The following is a 25,562-nucleotide window of genomic DNA, read 5'->3' as shown; positions in this document are numbered from 1 at the left end:
CAAACTTGTTTCTTACCTGCTCTGTGCAGTTGGTTTTGCACAGGGCAACCCGGATCCTCCTCTTCTCGGGTCCCTCTGGCACTCCTGGCCCCACCCTCCTGTTGAGTGCAGCTTGCTATGGGGGCGCCCGAGCCGCAGCTCCCTGTGTCCATTCAGACACGGAAGCCACAGCCCGGTCCCCTGCCCAGGACTCACCTCCTCATTGGCTGAGACAGCAGCATGGCGCCATTGGCTCCCGCTGCTGTCAGTCAGCCAATGAGAGAGAGTGACTGACAGCTGCGGGAGCCAATGGCGCCATGCTGCTGTCTCAGCCAATGAGGAGGTGAGTCCTGGGCAGGCGAGAAACTCCACTGGATCGAAATGGACCCCAGGTAAGTATTAGGGAGGCTGATGCACACAGAAAGCTTTTTATCTTAATGCATAGAATGCACTAAGATAAAAGAAAAAAAAAACCTTCTGCCTTTACAAGCACTTTAATAAGTTTGTTAATAGTTGAACTGTAAAATAACACATAAAATGTGCTTCCTTATCAAAGTGGTTACAAATAGGATTGCTCTACATCTAGCAGTCTGTGACTAATCATTATGGTAATTACATCCTGACTTTTAATAGGAATATATTTTAGTATGCATTTTATTCTATAAATGTGTCCCCTTACTTTGTTAAAAAAAAAAAAATGTGTCCCCTTAAAAATGCTATCTAAATTATGTTTGCATGATAAACTTATTTATTTGCAAATGGAAAAAAAAAAAAAAAAAAAAAAAAGATTTAATTTGACACATTTTTGTATGCAACACTAGAAAAAAAAACAAAGGAAAGGAATGAACTTAAAAACAGTTAAAGGGGTTGTAAACCTTCGTGTTTTTTCACCTTCATACACCCTATGCATTAAGGTGAAAAAACACCTGGCAGTGACCCCCCCCCCCCCCCCCGTTTTACTTACCTGAGCCCTGGCACTTCACCCACGGGGAAGCACTCTCTCTCTCTCTCTGCCCGGGGTTCTCGGCTGCCATCAATCAAATCCAATGACTTGGGCGCCAGGGGGCGTGGCTGAGTCCTGCATTCGGCCTCCGTGGATGCCAAATGCGGGACTCGGGAGAGCACCCGTAAGGTAACCCCTCCGGGAGAGCACTTCTCCCAGGGGGTTATCTGATGTGGGGAGGAGCAGCAAGAGCCAACGGGGGACCCGCCAAGAGAAGTTTTCGGGGCCCACTCTGTGCAAAATTGAGCTGCAGAGTGGAGTATGACATGTTATAAAAAAAAAAATGAACCCTTGAAATCACTTTAACCACTTGCTTACTGGGCACTTAAACCCCCCTCAGTCCCAGACCAATTTTCAGCTTTCAGCGCTGATGCACTTTGAATGACAATTGCGCGGGCATACAACACTGTACCCAAATGAAATTTTTATCATTTTTTTCCCACAAATAGAGCTTTCTTTTGGTGGTATTTAGTTACAGCTCGGAGTTTTATTTTTTGCTAAACAAAGATGCAAAAAAAAAAAATCATGTTTTAATAGTTTGTTATAAAATTTTGCAAACGGGTCATTTTTCTCCTTCATTGAAGTGCGCTGATAAGGCGGCACTGATAGGCTGCATTGGTGGGCACTGATGGGCTGCATTGGTGGGCACTGATGGGCTGCACTGGTGGGCACTGATAGGCATAGTTAAGGCGGCACTAATAGGCACAGATAAGGCGGCACCGATGGGCACAGATAAGGCGGCACTGATGGGCAAAGATAAGATGGCACGGATGGGTGGCACGGATAAGTGGCACGGATGGGTGGCACGGATGGGCACTGATAGGTACCACAGATAGATGGGACTGATGGGCACTGATAGGTGGCTCTGATAGGTGGCACTGCTGGGCACTGATGGGCGGCACTGCTGGGCACTGATGGGCGGCACTGGGGTGCAGCACCTTTGAGGCAGATTGGGTGGCACTGTGGGTGGCACTGTGGGCACAGACGGGGGGCACTTACTTTTACTTTTAGTTATACTTCAGGATGGCACTGCGGGAGGCAGGTGGGCACTGGCAGGTGGCATGTGGTGCCTTGCATTGCTGGCCGTGATCGGGACTGATGTCCCGATCACGGCCGCCGGTGATCGGCTTTTTTTTTTTCTCCTCGCGCTGTCAGCGCGAGGAGGAATAATAGCCGATTACCGGCTCCGTTCTATCACATGATCAGCTGTCATTGGCTGACAGCTGATCACGTGATAAGGGGTCGGGATCGACCCCTTGCACGGATCGGTGATCAGGCGAGTCTCATAGACTCGCCGATCACAGAGCGCGCCGCGCGCGCCCCTCAGGGGGCGCGCAGGCCGCTCGTAACCGGGACGACGTCAATAGACGTAGTCCCGGAAATCTAGGTCCGCGCTAATGCCGTCATTCGGCAATAGCGCGGTACCCAAGTGGTTAAGGAATATTAGTATATATAAAAGAAATATTATTGAAAAAGCAGAAAAACAATAACTAAGGGGAGAAGGAGTTACTTAAGGCTGATTACGGATAATACATTTGTTAAAATAGGAATAGGTTTTATTTAAAAAATGATTACTGTAAGGTTTCTTTAACCAATGTCATATGCAGGTCAAAGGTCACACCTATGCGCTACAAATAAATACAATTTAACAATAAAACCGTTAGACTGTATTTCCCATTGAAACTTGCAGACAACCTGCAAGTGTTACATAGGAGCACTTGTGTAACATTCTGAGAACTGTTCCAGGTTTGTAATACATAGCAATTCCTAGCTGTCATTTTGACAGCCAGTAGTTACCAGTAATAGCGGCAGTGGTACCGGGGACAGGGGGAGGGGAGTTTAGGAGGCTACCTCTACATTTCTAGGAGGTTCCATTGTGCTAAAGTCATGTGAACTTCATCACTAAGCAGATCAAGCAAATGGCTCCCTACGAACAAAGCTACGCAAGTAGCATTTTGTAGTAACCGAATGCTCGGGAGTGGAGCGCTACCATGGGGGATCGATTACTATTAAATGTGTGTGCAGCTTTCAATAGGCAGCCCTTTGCTCTGTTAAGTGCCTAATTCCTGCTAACAGCAATAAATCACTAGCCATTTCAGTAGCACAACTGAGCTGCTAAAATCTCTATCGTGGCTTTAGCCCAGCGGTCTCCAAAATACAGCCATCTGCTTACTTTTATCCAGCCATTGATGCATTATTCCCCTTCTCTGTAACAGTGGGGTATAGTTATTGCCACTGACACAGACAATGGGGCACCAGTCTCCTCAGTGACAGCAATGATGGCAGAGTATTCCTCCCACTAACAATGACTGAGCACTACTCCTACCACCAATACCATAGATGGGGCATTGTTTCTCCCACAGACTCCAATGATGGTGCACTATTCCTTCCACTGATACCAATGATGGGGCACTATTCCTTCCACTGATACCAATGATGGGGCACCATTTCCCCCACTGACACCAATGATGGGTCACCATTTCCCCCACTGACACCAATGATTGAGCACTATTCCTCCCACTAATATCAAAGATGGGGCATTATTTCTCCCACTGACTCCAATGATGGAGCACCATTTCTCCCATTCATACCAGAGATGGGGTATTATTCCTCCCACTGACTCCAAAGATGGGGCACTAATCCTTCCATTCATACCAAAGGTGGGGTATTATTCCTTCCACTGACTCCAAAGATGGGGCACTATTCCTCCCACTGACACCAAAGATGGGGCACTATTCCTCCCACTGACACCAATGATGGGGCAATGTTTAGTCTTACTGATGCTAAAACATTTTCCCACAAGAGATTAAAGCTCAGCCCTGTCTGTCTTTAGATACAGTGGATAAAAAAAGGTCTACACAGCCCTGCTAAATTGTCAGGTCTCCGTAACGTAAAAAAAATCTTTAACCTTTAAACTCAGTTGAACAAACTGAAATATTTTCGGTGGAGGGAAGTAAACTTAAACAGTAATCTGCACACTCTAAAACAAATACTTCCTTTTGATTTTATTACCACACTCAGTCTTTTTGGGTATGAGTCTATCAGAATGGCTCATCTTGACTTGGCAATATTTGCCCACTCTTTGCAAAAACACTCCAAATCTGTCAGATTGCGAGGGCATCTCCTGTGCACAGCCCTCCTCAGATCAATCGCACAGATTTTCAATGGGATTCAGGTCTGGGCCATGCCAAGATGTAAATCTTCTGGTGAAGCCATTCCTTTGTCCATTTAGATTCTTCGGATCATTATCATGCTGAAAGATGAAGTTCCTCTTTCTAGCAGAAGCCTGAAGGTTTTGTGCCAATATTGACTGGTATTTGGAACGGTTCATAATTCTCTCTACCTTGACTAAGGTCCCTTTTCCAGCTGAAGAAAAACTACCCCAAAGCATGATGCTACCACCACCATGCTTCACGGTGGGCATGGTGTTCTTTTGGCGATGTGCAGTGTTGTTTTTGCGCCAAACATATCTTTTGGAACTATGGCCAAAAAAAATAAATAAAAAATTCAACTTTGGTTTTATGAGACCAGAGCACATTTTCCCACATGCTTTTGGGAGACTTCAGAGGTGTTTTTGCAAAATTTAGCTGGATTTGGATGTTCTACGTAAGAAAAGGCTTCCGTCTTGCCACTCTACCCCATAGCCCAGACATATGAAGAATACGGGAGATGATTGTCACTTGTACCACACAGCCAGTACTTGCCAGATATTCCTGCAGCTCCTTTAATGTTGCTGTAGGCCTCTTGGCCTCCCTGACCAGTTTTGTCGCCTTTTCATCAATTTTGGAGGGACGTTCAGTTCTTGGTAATGTCACTGTTGTGCCAAATTTTCTCCACTTGATGATGACCGTCTTCACTGTGTTCCATGGTATAGCTAATGCCTTGGAAGTTCTTTTGTACCCTTCTCCTGACCGATACCTTTTAACAATAAGATCCCTCTGATGCTTTGGAAGCTCTCTGCGGCCCATGGCTTTTGCTGTAGGATGCGACTAAGAAAATGTCAGGAAAGACCTACTAGAACAGCTGAACTTTATTTGGGGTTAATCAGAGGCACTTTAAATGATGGCAGATGTGTACTGACTCCTATTTAAAATGAGTTTGAATGTGATTGCTTAAATCTGAACACAACTACATCCCCAGCTATAAAAGGATGCAAATCTGACATTTTAGCAGGGGTGTGTAGACGTTTCATAGTCACTGTAACTCAAAACCAAAAAGAGCCAAGGTCTATGCAAAAACAACCGTACTGAGGTGGGCAACGTCTCCGGGAAAATCCTGCTGTAGATGGGCACAGAGCAGAATACACATTTCTGGTTATGGTACCACCACCTCTCAATAACTAGACACAGTCAATGTGATGGAGTTCAGACTGCACAACCTCCAGTGTTTTCTTTGGACGTTAAAGCGGTATTAAACCCTAAACCAAAATGTAATATATATTCCCAATCATTAGATGTTGTGGCTGCATTGTTTTTTTCACCTGGTGATCTGCCCATTAACACACCTCCTGTATTAGAGTGCCCCCACTCTGAATGAAGGAGCACAGGGGGCATCTTTGAACAGCAGTAGATTTAGATACACCAACAAATTAAAGCTAAAATCCAGATCAAACTTTATAAGCATTAACAGCTAATAGTTTTGTTCCTTTAGGGATAAAGTTTTTACATGAATTAAAAAAAATTGATCATTGTACAGTGAGGGAAAAAGTATTTGATCCCCTGCTGATTTTGTACGTTTGTCTACTGACAAAGAAATGATCAGTCTATAATTTTAATGGTCAGTTTATTTTAACCGTGAGACAGAAAAAAATAATCCAGAAAAGCCAATTTAAAAAAGTTATAAATTGCATTTTAATGAGTGAAAAGTATTTGATCGCAAGATTTCTGGCTCCCAAGTGTCTTCTATACAGGTAATGAGCTGATATTAGGAGCACTCTTAAAGGGAGTGCTCCTAATCTCAGCTTGTTAACTGTATAAAATACACCTGTCCACAGAATCACTCAGATCTCAATCTATCCACCATGGCAAAGACCAAAGAGCTGTCCAAGGATGTCGGGGACAAGATTGTAGCCCTACACAAGGCTGGAATGGGCTACAAGACCATCGCCAAGCATCTTGGTTAGAGGGTGAAAACAGTTTGTGTGATTATTTGCAAAATACACAAAATAATTGTCAATCTCCCTCGGTCTGGGGCTCCATGCGAGATCTCACCTCGTGGAGTTTCAATGATCATGAGAACGATGAGGAATCAGCCCAGAACTGCACAGGAGAATCTTGTCAATGATCTCAAAGCAGCTGGGACCATAGTCACCAAGAAAACAATTGGTAGCACTAGAAGAGAAAGGGGCTGGAGGGTAACCAACCCCCGGGACTTTTAAACCGGTACCAAGTGTAGAGGCAAGATAATCACATGCCAAAAGTAAAATCAATAGAATTTTATTAAGAATACAAAAAATATTTTTTTTACTGCCCATAGGGGATGCTCGATATCAGAGGGGACGGGTGTGAGCTCGATGCATGCAGCAGCGAATTCGCCACAGTGGTTTATGGTGGGGCTCCTCGTTTGGCGCATCTGTATGTGTGCGGTTCTTTCCACACATAAAAGTCATTTTGATCAATTGTGTATTAAGCATGGATCTATGACCCACCGGGTAGGACGGCCATATGTTGTAGTTACTTATTTAAAATTGAATTGCTTTGTTCGGTTTCCTCACTGTCGGGAATGATGTATTCTTATACACATTTCTCGATATATCAATACATATTTGTCATTATTTACTGATTATGATATAATATACGCCCTTGCATTTGACAACTCTACTAAGACCCCTTTCACACCAGGGCGTTTTGCAGGCGCTATAGCGTTAGAAATAGCGCCTGCAAAACGCCCTAAAGAAGCTGCACCATTGTGTGTAGTGTGAAAGCCCCGAGGGCTTTCACACTACAGCGGTGCGCTGGCAGGACGTCAGAAAAAAGTCCTGCCAGCAGCTTCTTTGGAGCGGTGAAGGAGCGGTGTGTTTACCGCTCAGAAAAAAGTCCTGCCAGCAGCTTCTTTGGAGCGGTGAAGGAGCGGTGTGTTTACCGCTCCTCCACCGCTGCTGCCCATTGAAATCAATGGGGCAGCGCTGTAATGCCGCCGGCAAAACGCCGCTATTGCGGCGTATTGCCGGCGGTTTTAACCCTTTCACGGCCGCTAGCCGGCGGTTTTAACCCTTTCACGGCCGCTAGCGGGGGTAAAAGCGTCCTGCTAGCGGCCGAAATGCGCCACAAATCCGGCGGTAAAACGGCGCTAAAAATAGCGGCGTTTTACCGCCGACGCAAGGTGCGGTGTGGTGTGAAAGGGGTCTTAAAGCTTTGTATCTGCTGGAAACAACAACGTTGATCGAAGCAGATACTCAGCTCAATACAGAAATTTCTGTTTCAAACTTTTTATATGTATTTGGTAATTCTATTTATTACTTTATTTTTCAGTCTTTTTTGTAACTGTATACGCTGCAACATCCTGAAGAAGCTCAAGAGAGCGAAACATGTAGAGAAAAATGCAGCATACTTATGTACAAGTTTGGTAACATGTATGGTGATCTGTGATTCTGTACCATTTTTTGTACTTTAGTAGTTGTTACATACATCCATACTCCTCCTTTTAGGAAATGTTTTTTGTATTTGTATTCTTAATAAAATTCTATTGATTTTACTTTTGGCATGTGAAATATCTTGCCTCTACACTTGGTACCGGTTTAAAAGTCCCGGGGGTTGGTTACCCTCCAGCCCCTTTCCTCTTCTTCCCCTATCTTTAAAAATCTATACTCTGGGATGTGGTACCATTTTACTCTGATCAACTTCATCTATTAAATCCTTTTTTCTGAATTGGTAGCACTGTGAAGGACTGAAATCCTGCAGCACCCGCAAGGTTCCCCTGCTCAAGAAAGCACATTTATGGGCCCGTCTGAAGTTTGCTAATGAACATCTGAATTAAATCAGAGGAGAACTGGGTGAAAGTGTTGTGGCCAGATGAGATTAAAATCCATCTCTTTGGCATCAACTCAACTCGCCATGTTTGGAGGAGGAGGAAGCTGCCCATGACCCCAAGAACACCATCCCCACCGTCATACATGGAAGTGGATACATTATGCTTTGGGGGTGTTTTTCTGATAAGGGGACAGGACAACTTCACCGCATCAAAGGGATGATGGACGGGGCCATGTACTGTCAAATCTTGGATGAGAATCTCCTTCCCTCAGCCAGGGGATTGAAAATGGGTCGTGGATGGGTATTCCAGCATGATAATGACCCAAAATACACAGCCAAGACAACAAAGGAGTGGCTCAAGAAGAAGCACATTAAGGCTCTAGAGTGGCCTAGCCAGTCTCCAGACCTTAATCCTATAGAAAATGTGGAGGGAGCTGAAGGTTTGAGTTACCAAATTTCAGTCTGGAAACCTTAATGACTTGGAGAGGATCTGCAAAGAGGAGTGGGAGAAAACCCCTCCTGAGATGTGTGCAAACCTGGAGGCCAACTACAAGAAACACCAAGTCATGTTTTGCGAAGGGGTCAAATACTTATTTCACTCTTAAAAATGCAAATCAACGTATAACTTTTTTGAAATGCATTTCTGGATATTTTTTTTTTTCCTCACTGTTAAAACAAAACAACAAAAAAAAAACACCATTAAAATTATAGACTGATCATTTCTTTGTCAGCGGGCAAACGTACAAAAATCAGCAGGGGATCAAATACTTTTTTCCCTTCACTGTAAGCACCCCTGTCAGTGGTGAATGGTTTGTCTCAACCCTGTCACTGCTACATCTGCAGGAGGAGCTTGGTCTGTTGAAAAACAACAGACTTATTGGCCAGATTGCCAGGTAAAAATGAAGGAAAACCTAAAAAAGGAAAACAAACGCAGCCATCACATCTAATTGGTAAGTTGTAATATGATAAATGTATTTTGGAATACTTGCTTTAATGGGCTAGGAGCCAAGTCCTAGAACAGCAACCTTCAAGCAGAATACGTAAAGCTGACTTCATACCGCTGCACTGCAGCAAACCAGTTCTAGTACATGGCACCCCAATGCATCATGTCAGCACACCTTACATGGATAAGGCAAACCATTTAACACTGGCATGGGTGCCTACAAAGTTTAGCTTTTATGTAAAACCTTTAACCCCAAGAAGAAAAAAAAAAAACATTTTGCTGTAGCTGATTATAAAGTGTGAGCTGGAGTTTGGCTTCAATTTGTTAGTGATTTTGTCAGGGCTGGGACAAGGGGTGGCTGTCCTGGGCACTGTGGTAACATGTGCGGTGGGGGGGGGGGGGCACCACAATGAGATTGGGAGGGAGAGGATTTGTGTTGAGAAGGGGAATATGGGGGACAGCAGAGGGTAAGAATTGTTCTAGGAGGGCACATTTAGGGAGGTGTGCTGGGATTGGTGATTTGAAGGGATTTGTGTTGGGAGGGGGATGGGGGAAGAGGATTGGTGTTAGGAATGGTGATTTGGGGTATCTGTGCCATAAAAGTAATACGGTATAAGGGAAATATTTTTTTTTGGGAGGGGGATTTGTGCTAGTAGGAAAGATTGGGGGGTATTTGAGCTGGGGGGGGGAGGGCTAGGATGGGGAGGGGAATTTGTGCTGGAAAGGTGGAAAAGGGGCAGGGGGATTTGTTTTTTGTGCTGGGGCATACGGGGGGGGGGGGTGGTTGAGCTGGGGGGGGCGAAGATCTGTGCTGGGAGGGGGGATTTCAGCTGGGGGGGCAAAGATCTGTGCTGGGAGGGGGGATTTCAGCAGGGGGTGGATTTGTACTGGGGGGAGCATGCAGATTAGTGCTAGATACATAATGCTCATACATCATGGAGGACTGAGCAATTTTGCATGTTCGCCCTGGGCTCTAGATGACCTTGTCCCAGCACTAGGTTTTATATCGGCTAATACATTTAACACCCCCTCCCTCCCAGATGAGCGATGCTGTTTGCTTTGCTCATTCATCCAGAGTTGTCTCTCACTTATACAGCAGGAGTGTTACTGATCAACACGCCAGATCAACAGGTAAAAACAGAGGGGGGAAAAAAGGCAAAGAAAAAAAACAAAACAAATGTAGCCGTTACATCTTATGATTGGTAAGCTGCAACATAATAAATTTTGGGTTTTAGGTTTAATACCCCTTTAACAAACCTTTAATCTTGTATAAGGGACTTCATTTAGATCAATAATTCCTAGACATGTGCACTGACAAAAAATTAGTTTGTTTAATTTTTTTGGGGAAATTCAGAAATTTGAATTTTCACATTTCTGAATTTTCAAATTTCCGAATTTTGAATTCAGAATTTTTGGAATTCGAAAATTCAGAAATTCAAAAATCCGAAAAAAAGAAAGAAAATTAGTAAAATTCGAAAAATAACTAATAAATTATAGGTATTGGAATTTCCTTTCAAATTTGGCTGTTTGTAAACGTAATAAATACAAATTTATCTGAAGTTACGAATTATCCGAAATAACAAATGCTACATCTAAACAAATGGAATGGAATAAATAATTAATAAAAAGGTTTTATTATTATTTTTTATTATTAGATAGTTACGTTCTATTCTTTTAGATACGGCATTCATTATTTCAGATAATTTGTTTAAATACGTTCACTGACAGACAAATTTGAAAGGAAATTCCAATACCTATAATATCGATTAGTCATTTCAGATTTTCATTCTTTTTTTGGGATTTTCAATTTTTCCGAAATTTAGAATTTATGAAAAAATGTTGAACTTGTGAATTTTCGGAAATGTGAAAATTTAGAAATTTCAGGAATTGAAAAATTTTGAAATCCGGAAATTAACGAATCTGTCAAAATTCGTTAAATTAATTTGGAACTAAACAAAATTGCACAAGTCTAATACTTCCCATAAGAGGAAAATCCTGAAAACATTACCTGTTTGGAATACTGGTACTGTGTCCCATTTGACGAGTCCCATTTGTTACTGAGCTACACCTCCAGCTATTTTATGACACATTACGTTAAATGGCTTCTACTTTTGGGCCAGTTAATACTTGTGGTTGGAGGAGGGTAGTAAAAAAGCATGGTTGAACCATGCTTTGCAACGCCCCAACCATATGTCACCCAGAAAAAAATATCCCCATCTTTCAGTGGGCAGTACCGAATAGGACCCATTCAACTAAAAAAGGGGCACCCTGCAACTGTGTGCAATGCGAATTGATGCGGTGCACTGGCGCAAGGTTTAAGGGGTTAAAACATGGAGGTGGCAATGTCGCTAAATGCCCTCTGAAGAGCAATGCAATGTGGATAGCTCTTTAAAACGAGGCCTTTACTCAGATGTCACAAAGCAATGGTTTGGGTTAAAAACAAAATCTATGCTCTAGACATCAATATAGTTTATTCTTTGTAATTTAAAAGTATTCTGGCATCTGTTAAAAAGGTTTACTGGTGCTCTGAGCAACATAATTTTTACCTTTACTCAATAATAAACCACAAACAGCGATAATGTTTACATAACCACAATAAAATATTTTTTTTTTCTGACAACGTTCCAGCACTATGTGTTTAACTCTTTAAAATTGTATTTGCATACAACGGCCCATAGAACATCCCTCAGCTGATTGCAATTAAAAATATATAAATGACATAAAATACAATTGCAAACTAGTAATTATAAGATCACGAAACTGAAATAATAGATGGCGAAGTCCTTGCTATGTGGCAATGCAAGAACCAGGAAGAGAGGACTATTTCTTTTTTTTACCAAAGTGAAGTCATGAAAGAATCATACAATTTTTTGAAACCTCTTGCCAGGTGGTGAACTGGAGGGGGCAGCAGAGCTAGCATTGGTGGGAAATGCTTTTATTTCTGCGTGCTTCCCCCCCATGGGAAGGTTTCTGGGTTCAAAAGAAATGCTGCAAACTGCCTGTACTCAACTATATATCTCATTGACTTTGCTGCATAGAGATATCTCCCAAGCTAACCAACATTGTGATCACTTCCTTCAAAAAGATCCCTCAAACAAATTTGATGTAATTTTAAAATCTAGTCAGGCTGAAATCCACACAATTACTGCTATTTGGTGATCATTTGCTTTTGCCAAGGTTACATAGAACCATAGGGTTCCCTCCAGAGGTTGTTAGGGGTTCCCTGAGACCGGAAAGTTATTTCAAGGGTTCCTCTGTGCTGAAAAGGTTGAGAAAGTCTGACCTATACCCTTCATTCTACCAGATGATTACTTAACCAGAAGTGACTCTCGATAACTTTTTTTGGTTAATATACTATAAATTATAAAATAGTGTTATTTTAATTACATACTTTAAAAACATAATAAATGTGTACTGTAGACAATTTAGTCTTTACCAAACACCCTTGTGATCTGATATACAAGTGTACAAAATAATAGCTTTAGGTTAAATTGTGAGAAGAAAAGAAAATAATTGAAGCAATGCTTAGTGACTTGTGTTATGTATAAAAGTCAACTTGTGTTATATAATATCTGTCACTCAACTGATACCTCTCACCAACAGTTCACTTTAGCAAACTGATCCGGGACTATCAACCCTTTTATGAAAGGTCTTCTGTATCACCATGGGTTCCTGGGTGATCCTCAAAAACCAAATTTTATGAAAAGTCATCTGTATCACCATGGATTACTGTGTGATCCCCAAAGCCCTCTTATGAAAGGTCTTCTGTATCACCACGGATTCTTAGGTGATCCCCAAAGCCATCTTATGAAAGGTCTTCTATATAAACATGGATTCCTAGGCGATTCCCAAAGCCCTCTTATGAAAGGTCTTCTGTATCACCATGGATTCTTAGGTGATCACCAAAGACCTCTTTTATGAAGGGTTTTCTGTATCAGAATGGATTCCTGGGTTATCCCCAAAAACCTCTTTTATGAAAGGTCTACTGTATCAGCATGGATTCCTGGGTGATCTCCAAAGACCTTTCATGAGATCATTTTTTTATTTTAATTAACATGCACAGTAGTGAACCCCAATATTTCCAACCCAAGTCCATATGATGCAGCCCTCTTTTGTCTGCACATCATAGTATCCATGGCCACATAGAATATAATGAAGGACAGGATGGTGGGAATAGATGAGTGTTTGAAGCCATGGAAAAAAAAAAAAAAAAAAAAAAAAAAAAAAAAAAAAAAAAAAAAAAAAAAAAAAAGCTGTAGCTTTGAACTGATGGAGATCAAATCCAGAATGCAGCCTGGAGTCTGGTCCTGCTCCATGAACCTCTTTTGTGGAGCATATTTAGCAATGCAGTACGTTACAGGGTATGTCAAGCAGGAATCCTTGAAAATCATCCACTGCCTGTCAGGTTTTGGCATGAAATGGATCAATGCCATCAAGATAGCACCATAGCCAGAAGTGGGTGATCTGGACTCCACTGGCACCGGTCACTCCATGTTGAGCAGATGATGGCACTTCTTAAAAAAAACATGGTCAGCCTGCTAGCATACACGTCCGGCAACAAAACTGAATGAAGAGCTTCCGCTCACAGAGCTTGCTGGACTTCACCATCTCACAGAACATCTCGTCCGCTGATCCGGAATAGAAAAGAACAGAAGACAAGTCATTGAATAAACAAAACAATCTACTGATCTAGAAAAAGGGTTTTCCAAAGCACCATTAATGATGTGAACCCACACCGGGGAAGGGGGGCTTGGGGGGAAATTTAAACGCAAGACTAAACTGTGAAGGTATTCCGTTTATCTGAAAATCTTGAGGCTTGTTCACACCATATCTGTTTTTCTGTACACCATTGAACATTTGGTGTGAACAATGTTCAAACAATTGTTATTTATATGACTTTCTCACACAATACATGTGTGGCGGTGTGCAGAAAAGTGCATCTCAATGGACATGGAACGAACAAGCCCCAAGTAGCAGACCACTGCAGAGGAACTTGCTCGTTACTCTTGCTATGCATCAGAGGCAACAGGAAGCCCTGGGAGCTGAGCCTACATTCCATCGGGTATGGATATTCCAGCTTGGACCAATGTAACTTAAAGTGGAAGTAAACCCTTCTATCGTTTTCAGTCAAGGAAGCTGCCCTCTAGGGCTCTAATGATTCTTCAACTGCCATATTGCTGCACATGTGATCAGTTATGAAACCAGCCATTGGATGGTTTGAAAGTTTGGTTGAGAGCACAACCAATGTGAAAGTTAGCATTTCCGGCATCGTAAGTGTTTTTTTAAACTGGGTTTACTACCACTTTAAGCATATACCATACCTGTGTGATCCCTCTAGAAGCTGGAGAACACTGTAGTAGACACCCCTACACACTACAATGGTCTCCAATTGCTTCTGGGTCCCATGCCAAGCTGCTGTCCTGCTGCACTGTGAACACAGGCCATTCAGAAAATGCTTTGAATTAGATGACCTAGAGACGATCGTATCTTGGCCAAATGGAGGTTTTGCCCAGTATCAGGAATCAATGAACCATAAAGAGTTTAGGTGTGTAAAAAAAAAAAAAAAAAAAAATTAGAGAGTGACATAATAAAAGGTGGGGGGGGGGGGGGATGGGGTAGTGAGAGGGTTCAAAACGGAATGGAATTGGACTGGTATAGGCCACACAGATCCTAGAGCTGTGCCCCTAATCTAAGTTAAAAGGTCCATAAAGAGTCATTAAAGTCTATAGGGAGGCAAGTATGCTATCCATAGGGCCCAAAGTTTCTAATTACAGAGTACCTGGCTACATTTTTTATTCTGGTGTACTAAACCACCAGACTTTCACCAGGGTTTAAACCAAACATCAGTGTAAACTCGACACTTTAGCAAGCACCCAGAATTCACAGGGAAGCTTGCCATAAAAAGTGCACATGCCATGACCACTCCTGCAACTCGGACTAGAGCATTAAAAGCGGTGCAGCCCTCCTCAGATCGGGGAATCTTGTACTGCACAAAGAAAAAAAAAAAAGGGTGCAAACGCCTAGTGCATTATCTCCAGCACTTTATTAAAAAGATAATACAAGTTATACTCACAAGCCAAAATGGAATGGTCATTGCTCTGAGGAAGGGGGCCAGTCCCCCAAAACACGCCAGCTGGTTCCATCATCCGTATAATTCCATGAGGTTGGAGGGCGGACTCCTGGATACCACTTTTGAAACGCAAACCATTCCATTTTGGTTTGTGAGTATAATTTGTGTCTTATCTTTTAATAAGCGCTGGAGATAATGCACTAGGAGTTTGCGCCTTTTTTTTTTTTTTTTTTTAACTAGAATTTGCCTAGCAAACTTAAAAAAACTGAAGGTCAGGAGATTTAAATTGGTCTTTAATGCAATCTGAGGGTTGGAGTATGAGAAGGGCTTGGCGTGGATTCTTAGGGATGCTCTTTCCCAGAAAAGTATTAATGAATTGTTAGAAACTTACCCCAAAATCTTTAGATTATAGGGCAGTCTCACCTCACTAGTCCCTAAAGAATATGTTTGAGGCAACCGGGCAAAATGTTGCCCGTCAGAGATAACATATAACACCAGCGTCAACGTCTTTTTGTTGGCTTTGTTAAAGAAAATATTTTACTGAACCGTGCACAGTTGTGTTCAATATCTGAGACCACCATTTTAGGTTTAGGGGATTGCCAACATCTCTTATCCAGTATGGTATATATAGGTTGGGTGTCCTTAACCCACTTGGCCAAGACATTTGTTATTTCTTCCAGGTCTCTAAATTTGATAACATTCATATCAGTGGGGACGAGTAATTTGCAGAGTAAAAGGGACTCATATGAAGATGTACGAAAGTCAGTCAAGTAATGGAGAAGGGCTTTCCCCCATGGATATGGGACGTTATCTTTAAGGGTAACCGTTATAAAAATAGTGCCCAGTGTTACTGATCTGAAAGCCCAAAGTGGTAATAAATTAGTTGGGAGCCTTAGTGAGGTTCAGGAGCAATGTAGTAGAGTTAAGGGTCACATCAACAGCAAGGAAGCACAACGTATGTTGGTTTTCAGCTACATTTGGTCCTTGAGTGTTGGAATCTGAAATGATTGCAAGCAACTCAATTACTAGGGCAAACAGTATGGGCGAGAAAGTTGCCTTGTGCCTCTTAATAGGGAAGAGATAGGATCTGAGTCCCGTGTATTAAACAAATATACTTTTGACCATCATATAGAGTTTGCATCCATGTAAAAAAAAAAATGGGCACCTAATCTCCACTTAGGACAAGAACTATGGCCAAGCGAGACTATCAGAGGCACTTTAGTCCATGAAGTCAAATTTCTTCCTTGGTGAATTGCTAATAGACCTTAATTGTCACTACCATTCCAGATACTCACCATTGTTACATGTATGGTTCGTAACACAAGATCCACTGAGTAGACTGTAGCCCTCTTTGCACCGGACACAATTCTTGCCTGTGGCTTCACACATCAGACAGTTTTCTTCACATCTGGAAACCAGGATTTCAGATAAGTACTGACCATACTGTGCTTTGGTAAGGATAACCTTATACAAGTAGGCCGTCAAGACAACAGTTAAGTTCAGGAAGACTGTTGGGTAGCTTACCTCCGGCAAACTTTGTGAGGCAGCCCAGGAATGTCTTCTGAGTAGAAGCCCAGGCCGCACATTGGTAAGCAGCGCCAGTCATGAAGATGGTAATCTTTCGAGCATTGAGTACACTGGTCCTTCCCAGTTCCTGAAGAATACAAGAGAGGATAGACCACTGAGCATAATCATGGGCAATGATGGTACATGCATTTACAGTTGCCATTTTTTACAAAATGGCAGCAACCCATTAAAATGATAATAAATAAAAGTAATCCTTTACAAATGTGTTATACTTACCTGCTCTGTGGTTTTGCACAGAGCAGCCCAGATCCTCCTTTTCTAGGGTCCCCCACTAGAGCTCCTGGCTCTGCCCCCCATAGCAAAACTGCTTGCTTCTCGTGCAGGCTTGCTTCCAAGGCAGCGCTGTGTATCCATACACACAACAGGGCTCAGCTTTGTCCCCCCCATGCTCTCTTCAATGGCTCCCAAACTTGTGTAGGACACTGGATCAAGCTCAGATAAATATAAGGGTTTTGGGGTGGGGAGCTGTATACAAAAGTTTTTTTACACCTTAATGCATAGAATGCATTAAAGTGTTACTAAACCCACAATAGTAAAATCAGTCTGGATATGCAGCAAAGCATGCTGGTTATACTCACTGTGGAACCTAAGGGATTGATCCTGTGTATTGTGTAAAACTGTTGTTTGACCCTGTCTTCCCTGATCCTCCCTTTCTTCCACTGTCCCCAATCTGCTGACAGAACAGAGCCTTGGGGACACACTGCACATGCTCAGTTTGGTGTGTATTGCTAGAGATTTTTTTCTTTTCTTAGGAGAGTGTATGTATTCAGCACAGGGCCAATCAGCCCTGTCCAGACACAGGGTCAGGGATCCTGCAGCCTCATAGGACAGTCAATGACTCCTCCTACAAGCTTTAACCAGAGACCGATAGATGTCACAAGACTGCTATATACTGATGAGAAAAGCTATTTAGCAGTTTATATTTATTAAATAATTGCATTTGCGTGTACTGTGGGAGATCAGATATAGTGAATCCAGGGTCCTGGGTTCTGCTTTTAGAACCACTTATTTTAAAGTTGCAAACACTTTTTAAACAATGGATAACTTACCAGGATAATACATGGTTACCCTACTAAAAAATATTGAATTGGCCGTGTGACTTTCTTTGTAGCTAGAGCAACCATTCTCAACCAGGATTACATGGGTTGTGACTGATTGACTTGTCATTTAAATGGTGCCTTCATAGTTCCAGGGCCAACTCCACTTGGCAAAACCAGCAGCAAGGCACCCATGATCTTTTATAGTTGTCTGTAAGGGTGGCCTCCTTCCTACTAACAAATGTAAGAGGCATTTTTCCCACTGGGCCACAATGGACCATTGGATTTTGGCTGGGGTTTCAAGACCTCAAAATTATTTTAGGGGTTTCTCCGGTGTACAAAATTTGGGAAAGGCTGAGCTAGAGGCATGACACACATTGGGGTCAATTTACTAAAACTGGAGAGTGCAAAATCAGGGGCAGCTCTGCATTGAAACCGATCAGCTTCCAGTTTTTCTCAAAGGTTAACTGAACAAGCCCGAAGTTAGAAGCCGATTGGCTACCATGCACAGCTTTTGCACTGAAGCTTTAGTAAATCAACCCCACTGACTCTTACTGAAAGCTTCAGCTTCCCAATTAGGCAGGCTGTGCCAGATGTATCCCACCAAGGAGAAAGCCAAACAGCTGTGAAGGCACCAGGACACCAAAATCTAAGAGTCCACCACTGGGGCGAATTACTCAGGAATGCAAGAGGTTAATTTTCAGTTTACTATGAACCAAAGTTTTATTTAGGAACATTGCTGACTTGCTACCAAATGACAAGTCACACACACTAATATTAATTTATAATAGGGATAAAAAAATAAAGTGACCTTCATATGAGTGATGCTCAGTTCTCTAAAAGCTGCATTTTAAAGAAACCACCTCCATCACTTAACACTTCAAAAATTTCCTGAAAGATCGTATAGAGAAAAAAAAAGCAGCAAATTCTCCACTCATGTGATGTCATCGCACTGCCAAAGCAATGTAGAGTATGTACAAGGCATCAAGGATCCTCTTGTCTAAAAATGAGCCTGTGGTTCTAATATAAATCAGCTAAAGCCTTGCATTTACACTTTCATCCCAGCTGTAATGCAGTAAAATCTAGAAAACACCTCTGTGCTTTCCTAACATCGAACAACATCACGGGTCATCGGGCCACCCAGACACTTTCTAATCTGGCCTGTGTGTGGCAAAGCCACAGGGCAGAGAGGTTCATCTTCCTGCCGTGTTAAGGAACTATGCTGGAAAAACAACAACACAACATTAAAATATTCATTTACGTCAATATTGAACCTGCCAAGTTAACTCCACTAATCTACAACGGAGACAGCTTGGTATCACTAGCACATCACTAGAAATCCACATCCTAATTGATTTATAAGGAATTTGATTTTCAGTGATGAACATATTCTGGAAGAGGGTCCAGGCACTCTAATTCTGCTATTTCTGGAAGAAATGGGACTAGAAACATATAACACTATTTCAAAATAAAAAAACAAACCAAAAAGACGCATTTAACAAAACACATTTTTATTATACATTAAATTTTTTTTTTTAAAAACACGTCATTAAGTATTCCCAATACAGATCTGCATTAGTAGTAACATCAGTAACCAGAATACAAGATCATTCAAGCAAGCATCCAAAGGGTTTCCAATCCATAAGTCAAGGGTGTGAACATTAACAAATTGGAAACCACATACTGTATAACCAATAAAAATTAATGTTAAGAACAGTGGAATGAGGACCAGATGTCCAGCCTGCCAAGGGAAAAATTTGTCAAAAAGTTTCCATTAATTTGAATATTTCCGAATTAACGAAACTGTCGAATTTTGTTTAAAAACAAATTCGGAACTAAACAAATTGCACATGTCTAAAGCCCAGTGCATCTGTATACTTAGTTGAATACACAGTATACAATTACAGTATACAGTAGTTCATAGGAGAATCTTTTGAAGGTTTGGACATATGATCCTCAGTCAACAGCTATTAATTTTTTACTGGTTAAAGCGGAGGTCCACCCTAAAGTGGACCTTCCGCTCATCGGAACCCTGCCCCCCTCCGGAGCCACAATTGGCACCTTTCAGGGGGGGAGGGGGGTGCAGATACCTGTACAGTACAGGTATTCTGCACCCACTTCCAGGATAGCTCTCTGCGGAAAGGGGCGTAGATTACGCTCCTTTCCGCAAGTGCCCGCCCCTTTCCGCAAGTGCCCCGCTGCCTGCTGGGAAACACACAGATCCCAGAGGCAGCGGGGACCGTCCTTATTGCGCAGCGTGGCTCGCGCATGCGCAGTAGGGAACCGGGAAATGAAGCCGAAAGGCTCCACTTCCTGATTCCCATACCCAAGATGGCGGCGGCAGCACCCGACAGACGATCTAGAGATCGGCTTCGGGTGCCGACATCGCGGTGGACAGGTAAGTGCCACTATTTTAAAAGTCAGCAGCTGCAGTATTTGTAGCTGCTGGCTTTAAAAAAAAAAAACGCGGAGTCCCGGCGGACTCCCACTTTAATGTGGTTTGCAATTTGTTGATGTCCGCACCTGAAACTGGTGTAAATTGTTTTAATCAAGAAAAGTTTATTGAAGTGAAAGGAAACAAACATCCACTTATACAGTACATACATCCCCTTAACTTATATTCCCTGATACACTAGGTATAGGATTCATTATTATTATACAGGTTTATACAGGTTTTATATAGCGCCAACAGTTTGCTCAGCGCTTTACAACATGAGGGCAGACATAACATTTACGTTACAATTTGGCACAAGAGGAATAAGAGGGCCCTGCTTGTTAGAGCTTACAATCTAAAAAGGAAGGGGCAATTGATACAAAAGGTAATAGCTGTGGGGGATGAGCTGATGGAGGAAGTAAAACAGTGTTAGTTAGAAGCAGGATAGGCTTCTTTGAAGAGAAGGGTTTTCAGGGATCGTCTAAAGATGGATAGATTAGGGGACAGTCGGACAGATTGGGGTAGGGAGTTCCAAAGGATGGGAGAAGCTTTCGAGAAATCCTGGAGGCGAGCATGGGAGGAGGTGACAAGGGAGCTAGAGAGCAGGAGGTCTTGGGATGACCGAAGAGGGCGGTTTGGTTGGTATTTTGGGACTAGGTCAGTGATGTAGCTGGGGGCAGAGTTATGACACTCAAACTATATATCTCAATGTCAGAGAAATCCAATCTATTCTGTAGTGGAAATAAAATAAAACTAAAACACGGAAGATAATTTCTAAACTACTTTGTAATTGTTACCTGGCCTTGCGTATAAGAGCATCTTCAACAGAGTCGGTACTCTACCCCTGAAACTCATCCTGTCTGATCATGGCTATATACATGTAGCACCCATGTCCTAAAAGCATGGCTACAGGTAAATTTAGTTGTGCTGGGTGGTAGCCAGCCTGGCTAATTTGTAGTGTTTAGTGGTCAAATGACTTCTGTTCTAAAACCTATTCAGTTGTGGCTTCTCCCTTTAGTCAGTATTTTGCCACTGTTGCCTTTGACATTAGTATGATGGACTACAGTACATTCAAGTAATGGATAAACATACTTTTCTCAGCCAGATTCGCTGCTATGAATGCTGGAAAAAGCCATTTAATGAAAAGAAGTCAGATGATCAGGGTTAGTCTTCCTGTCCAGGGCTGCGGCCTGGGTGGATGTGTGTACAGTTCCTGGCTGCTAGGCCTGAAGCCTAGCCAGGTGGTTTCCAACTGCTAGACCTGTCCAAGACCTATCCGCATGTTTAAGTCTCTGCTGAGAAAAGACCATCAAGGATCTGGGAATGATTCGGAAAGGGATGGAGTTCTAGAGAAGCACCAGAGGTGACTTCATGGAGCGGGGATCCATGAGGTGGCTGTAAGAGCTTCAAGAGAACTCGTCCAAAGAATTCAGTATGATGCAGTGAGTAAAGCTCAGTTACTAGAGGAGACAGCCTATTCTACAAAGCACAGATGTGCTGGTTCAGCTTTAAAGGCTTTTTTTCCTGCACTGATGTCTATCTTATCTCACCTATTTTTGTCTAAGGAGTCTGCCAAACTGTTCATTATTAAGGGTGTCCTGTGCCCTATCCTCTCTCTCCCACAATTTTCCTGTTTGAGAAATAAACTTCTCTTGTTAAAGCATAAATGTGACTGGCGCCCAACTTTCTCTCGTTCATCACCCACCATGCCCAATACCCTGCACCATGAGGCTCAGGCTCCCAGTAAAACGAGGTAGATGCTACACACATTTAGCCCTGTAGAAGCCTATTTTTGATCAGTTGCTGTGGTGCTAGGCCTGGGATATGAAACTATGCCTGCCACAGTCTATTAATGATAGGTAAGTTTCTATGCTGGTAAGTGAACTTTTCCCTAATCAGCATGTGACCTCCAATATCGGGATATTAACTTACGAGCCACATACAGTAATGTCAGTACTGCTAAACGGCCTTGTGGAATGAGGCTCGATTCACATCTATGCATGTTGCTTTTGAACGTTTCTGCAGTGCTTTTTGCGGTGCTTGCTGCATTATTGGGCACATGTTTTTACCACAATTTTGCGTTTTTATTTTTTTTACACTGTATGTAGCTGGTTACCAAGGAGGGGGCCGGGAAGCTGGCTGCCGCGTCCTTAACAACCAATGAGTCATCCGCTGTCAGAGGGTTTTTGTGTGTGTACTGTGCGTGCGTATACTGTATAATCCATGTGTTCCCACTGCCATTCAACAGAAGTTGATCTAACAATCCCTTGCCCATGAAAAATGCCCTTGTTGCCATTCAGAGGCAGCTGAAGGGTGAACTGCTGGGGTTGACCTCGGATCAGGCAGCAGGGCAGTGATATTATGGTACACATCAAGCACGACTTTTATTCACATGCCCCACTGCTTGATCTGAGGCCAACCACAGCAGTTCACTATTCAGCTGGCTCTATGACTGTACATGTGCACTTCAGAGCCTGCAACATGTGGATTTGTTTTTTAAAAGCTTTTTCCCGCCAGCTGCCTACTACACTAAGCACTAAGGTGCAAAGGTGTGTGTAAGGGGATACTGGTGGAGGGTGCCACACGGGGGCTCTGACGCACAGTGCCACACTGGGGGCTCTGCCGCACGGTGGGACTCTGCGGACTGATGTATAGGGAGAATGTTGGGACTTGATGCAAGAGCTCTTTCACACGGCCAGCACCGGGGCATCGGCAAAAAAGCGCAGCTATTTTTAGCGAAGCTTTACCATCATTTTTGCAACGCTTTTAACCCCCGCTTTGTGCATAAAAAAAAAAAAAAATTATATATATATATATAATGGAAACATTTTATATTGAAAACAAATAAACCCAACTGAAATGTATTTGTGTCTGTGAGATTACCAGTAAGTAGAATTTTATAGGTACAAGGTCTGTGGTACGATTGCATTGTATGCAGAAGGTGCAGATTCAGTTCAATCCTCCTTTAAGACTCTCCCACTAGTCATGCCCGTTGTTCACCATGGTGCACTATGCATGCTGCAGGTCATCATCTCCCCGGTAGGGGTCCCGGTGAAATATTTTGCCCAGGGGCCCGACGTGGATAAGGTGGAACTGGTGGCCATGAGAGGCTCCTGGTGCCTTTACTGGGTCACCAGTTCCAAGTCTCCTGCCACCCTGCATGTCGCCGAGCTTGGTGCACGCCCCTAAAAAAGATGGCTGCCGTGTGGCGGCCACCTGTAAGCCTTGGGGGCCCCATAATCTCCTAATGTCCGGGGGGCCCATAAGTTGTTTGATTCGAAAACTATTTGAGCTCAAATTTCGTCTGAAATTTTTGTTTTGTTATTATGAATTTGTTCAATTTGTTACCATTGTAATGTGGAAATTCGTATACATGCGAATTTCTAAATAACGATAACGTAAAATGCGTCTGAATTTCAATTCGGAATGAAACGAATCGCACATGTCTAATGGGTAGATCAAGTCTCTCTTTTCAGGGTATTTCCTGAAAATGCATTTGATTTGTGAGGCTCAGATTAAAAAGTTAGTCATTTCATTCTATGGATAAATCACAAGGACAGACATTTAAAAAACCGAAGACCATGCCTAGAAATCTGAGATCAGTGGCAGCTAAAAAAAAACAAAAAAAACTGATGACTTACCAACACACGAATGGCAGGTTGAATGACATTTTTCACATTTCATGAAGACCACGTTGTAGAAAGTCCCTTGCTCACACTCAGGTGTACACACAGAACCTGAAAGGCTGTGAAAGAGACAAATATACTTCAGTAAGGGTAAAGATAATGAATGGCATTCAAAGGCTGCCATCTGTACAAAAGACTACAAAATGTGCACAGCACCAGTTCCCAGATGTAATTTTTTCTTGTGCCTTTATTGGTTGTCTGTTGATTCCATCTCTAGCTGTATGGTTTTTAACCAATAAAGAAATTGTTGGAGTGCGGCTATCCGGATTGAATTTTTCTCTACATTCTACTTTGCATACCGAGCCAGCACCCGTATCTGAGGAGGAGATTTCTGTGGCCCAGACACCTAGAGCAGGTTCCTTTTCTCGGTTCGTCCCTGAATATTGTTAGGATTATACAGATGGACTGTTGATCCTGACCATTTGACGGCAACTGTCTCCGATTAGCATTTGGATAGGTATTGACCTCTAATTGTGACCAATCGACAGGGACTGTTCCTGCAGTGTTACAATTGTACTGATGGACTTTTGATTTTGACCAACTGATGTAAAGTCACTGAATAGTGAGAAAACGAAAGTCCACCACTCCAGGCCAATCCACCGGCGAGCTGCCAACTCTCCAGATAGGTGGGGGTTCCAGGTGCGGGCCGATTGCACAAACCAAGTATACAGAAAACGAACAGAACTCTGGACAGCCGCACTCCGGATTAGGTGAAAAAATGAAAATGCCTTTATTTCTTCAAGTGAAAAAACTCCATATCACACGAAACATCACATCAAAGGGAAAAAACATAAAACAAAATTACTGACGCGTTTCACGCTAAAACCAGCGCTTACTCATAGCTCATAAGTGCTGGTTTTAGCGTGAAACGCGTCAGAAATTGTGTTCTATGTTTTTTCCCTTTGCTGTGATGTTTCGTGTGATATGGAGTTTTTTCACTTGAAGAAATAAAGGCATTTTCATTTTTTCACCTAATCCGGAGTGCGGCTGTCCAGAGTTCTGTTCATTTTCTGTATACTTAGTCCCTGAATAGTGTTAGGATTATAAAGATGGACCTCTGTGTCAGAGCCTGGACACGAACCCTGGACCTGAACCCAGGACCTCTGCTGTGTCTGGTAGTAATGCCGATTGCTTAGGCAACTTTGCTTTGTGCCTCGTTTCTGGTGAATATTTTACTCCCAGCTTCTCCCATGAACTTCCTGAATTAAGCCACGTTTCTGCACTTCCCATTTGCTAGATTGTGCTGTTTCCAGCCGATATCTTGCTTTTGTCTCTCCTGTCACCCGTATCTTCGCTACCACTTGTTACCCATCTGTGGCTTGTTCCTCGACTATGCTTAGGCTTGATCCCAACCTGCAACCACTTGTTTCTGACCTATGGCTTGTTCCTTGACTACACTTCTGCTTGATCCCAGCCTGCAATCACTTGTTACACCAGCCTTTGGCTTGTGTACCGACTACGCTTTTGCTTGATCCCTACCTGCTATATCCACTACTGGGCCCGCCGTTTGCTCATCTCCTTGTGGAGCGATCACAATTACTTTTCACATAGGGCCAGGCGGGTTTGGACAGCTTTTTCCCCTTAATAAATTAAATCATTTAAAAACTGCATTTTGGCCTCACAAAATCTTCCTCTATAAATATATTGGCGTCTGAATCATCATATAAAGTTCTCACACGCTGGTATTTGGTTCCTGCAAGAATCGGCAAATTCTCAACAGACAACACTGGCCTCTGCTTTCGTGGCTGTCCAGAAAAAGGTACCTATATACAGTGGTGTGAAAAAGTGTTTGCCCCCTTCCTCATTTCCTGTTCCTTTGCATGTTTGTCACACTTAAGTGTTTCGGAACATCAAA

At 42.7% G+C, this 25,562-nt stretch overlaps 1 protein-coding gene across 2 annotated transcripts in view; it reads right to left on the bottom strand.

The window, feature by feature from the left end:
- Nucleotides 1–23,897, bottom strand: part of LOC143959287 (proprotein convertase subtilisin/kexin type 6-like) — a 38,088-nt gene extending 14,191 nt beyond the window's left edge. Inside the window, exons 1-4 of one of the 2 annotated variants that reach the window (XM_077467964.1) lie at nucleotides 23,663–23,897; nucleotides 16,488–16,617; nucleotides 16,259–16,371; nucleotides 11,348–13,521 (exon numbers count right to left, since the gene is read on the bottom strand). In XM_077467964.1, coding sequence (XP_077324090.1) covers nucleotides 13,424–13,521; nucleotides 16,259–16,371; nucleotides 16,488–16,617; nucleotides 23,663–23,831 — 510 coding nt within the window. In that variant the 5' untranslated portion in view covers nucleotides 23,832–23,897 and the 3' untranslated portion in view covers nucleotides 11,348–13,423. Of the gene's footprint in view, nucleotides 1–11,347; nucleotides 13,522–16,258; nucleotides 16,372–16,487; nucleotides 16,618–23,662 lie in introns of those variants that run through there. The other variant, XM_077467965.1, reaches the window with a different exon arrangement.
- Nucleotides 23,898–25,562: the final 1,665 nt, after the last annotated feature.

The sequence above is a fragment of the Lithobates pipiens genome, unplaced genomic scaffold, assembly GCF_037356315.1.
Source record: "Lithobates pipiens isolate NorthernLeopardFrog02 unplaced genomic scaffold, aLitPip1_a1.2 Scaffold_7, whole genome shotgun sequence".
In the NCBI taxonomy this organism is placed as follows: domain Eukaryota; kingdom Metazoa; phylum Chordata; class Amphibia; order Anura; family Ranidae; genus Lithobates; species Lithobates pipiens.
The sequence above is the reverse complement of the archived record's forward strand: the minus strand, read 5'-3'. Positions and strand labels throughout refer to the sequence as shown.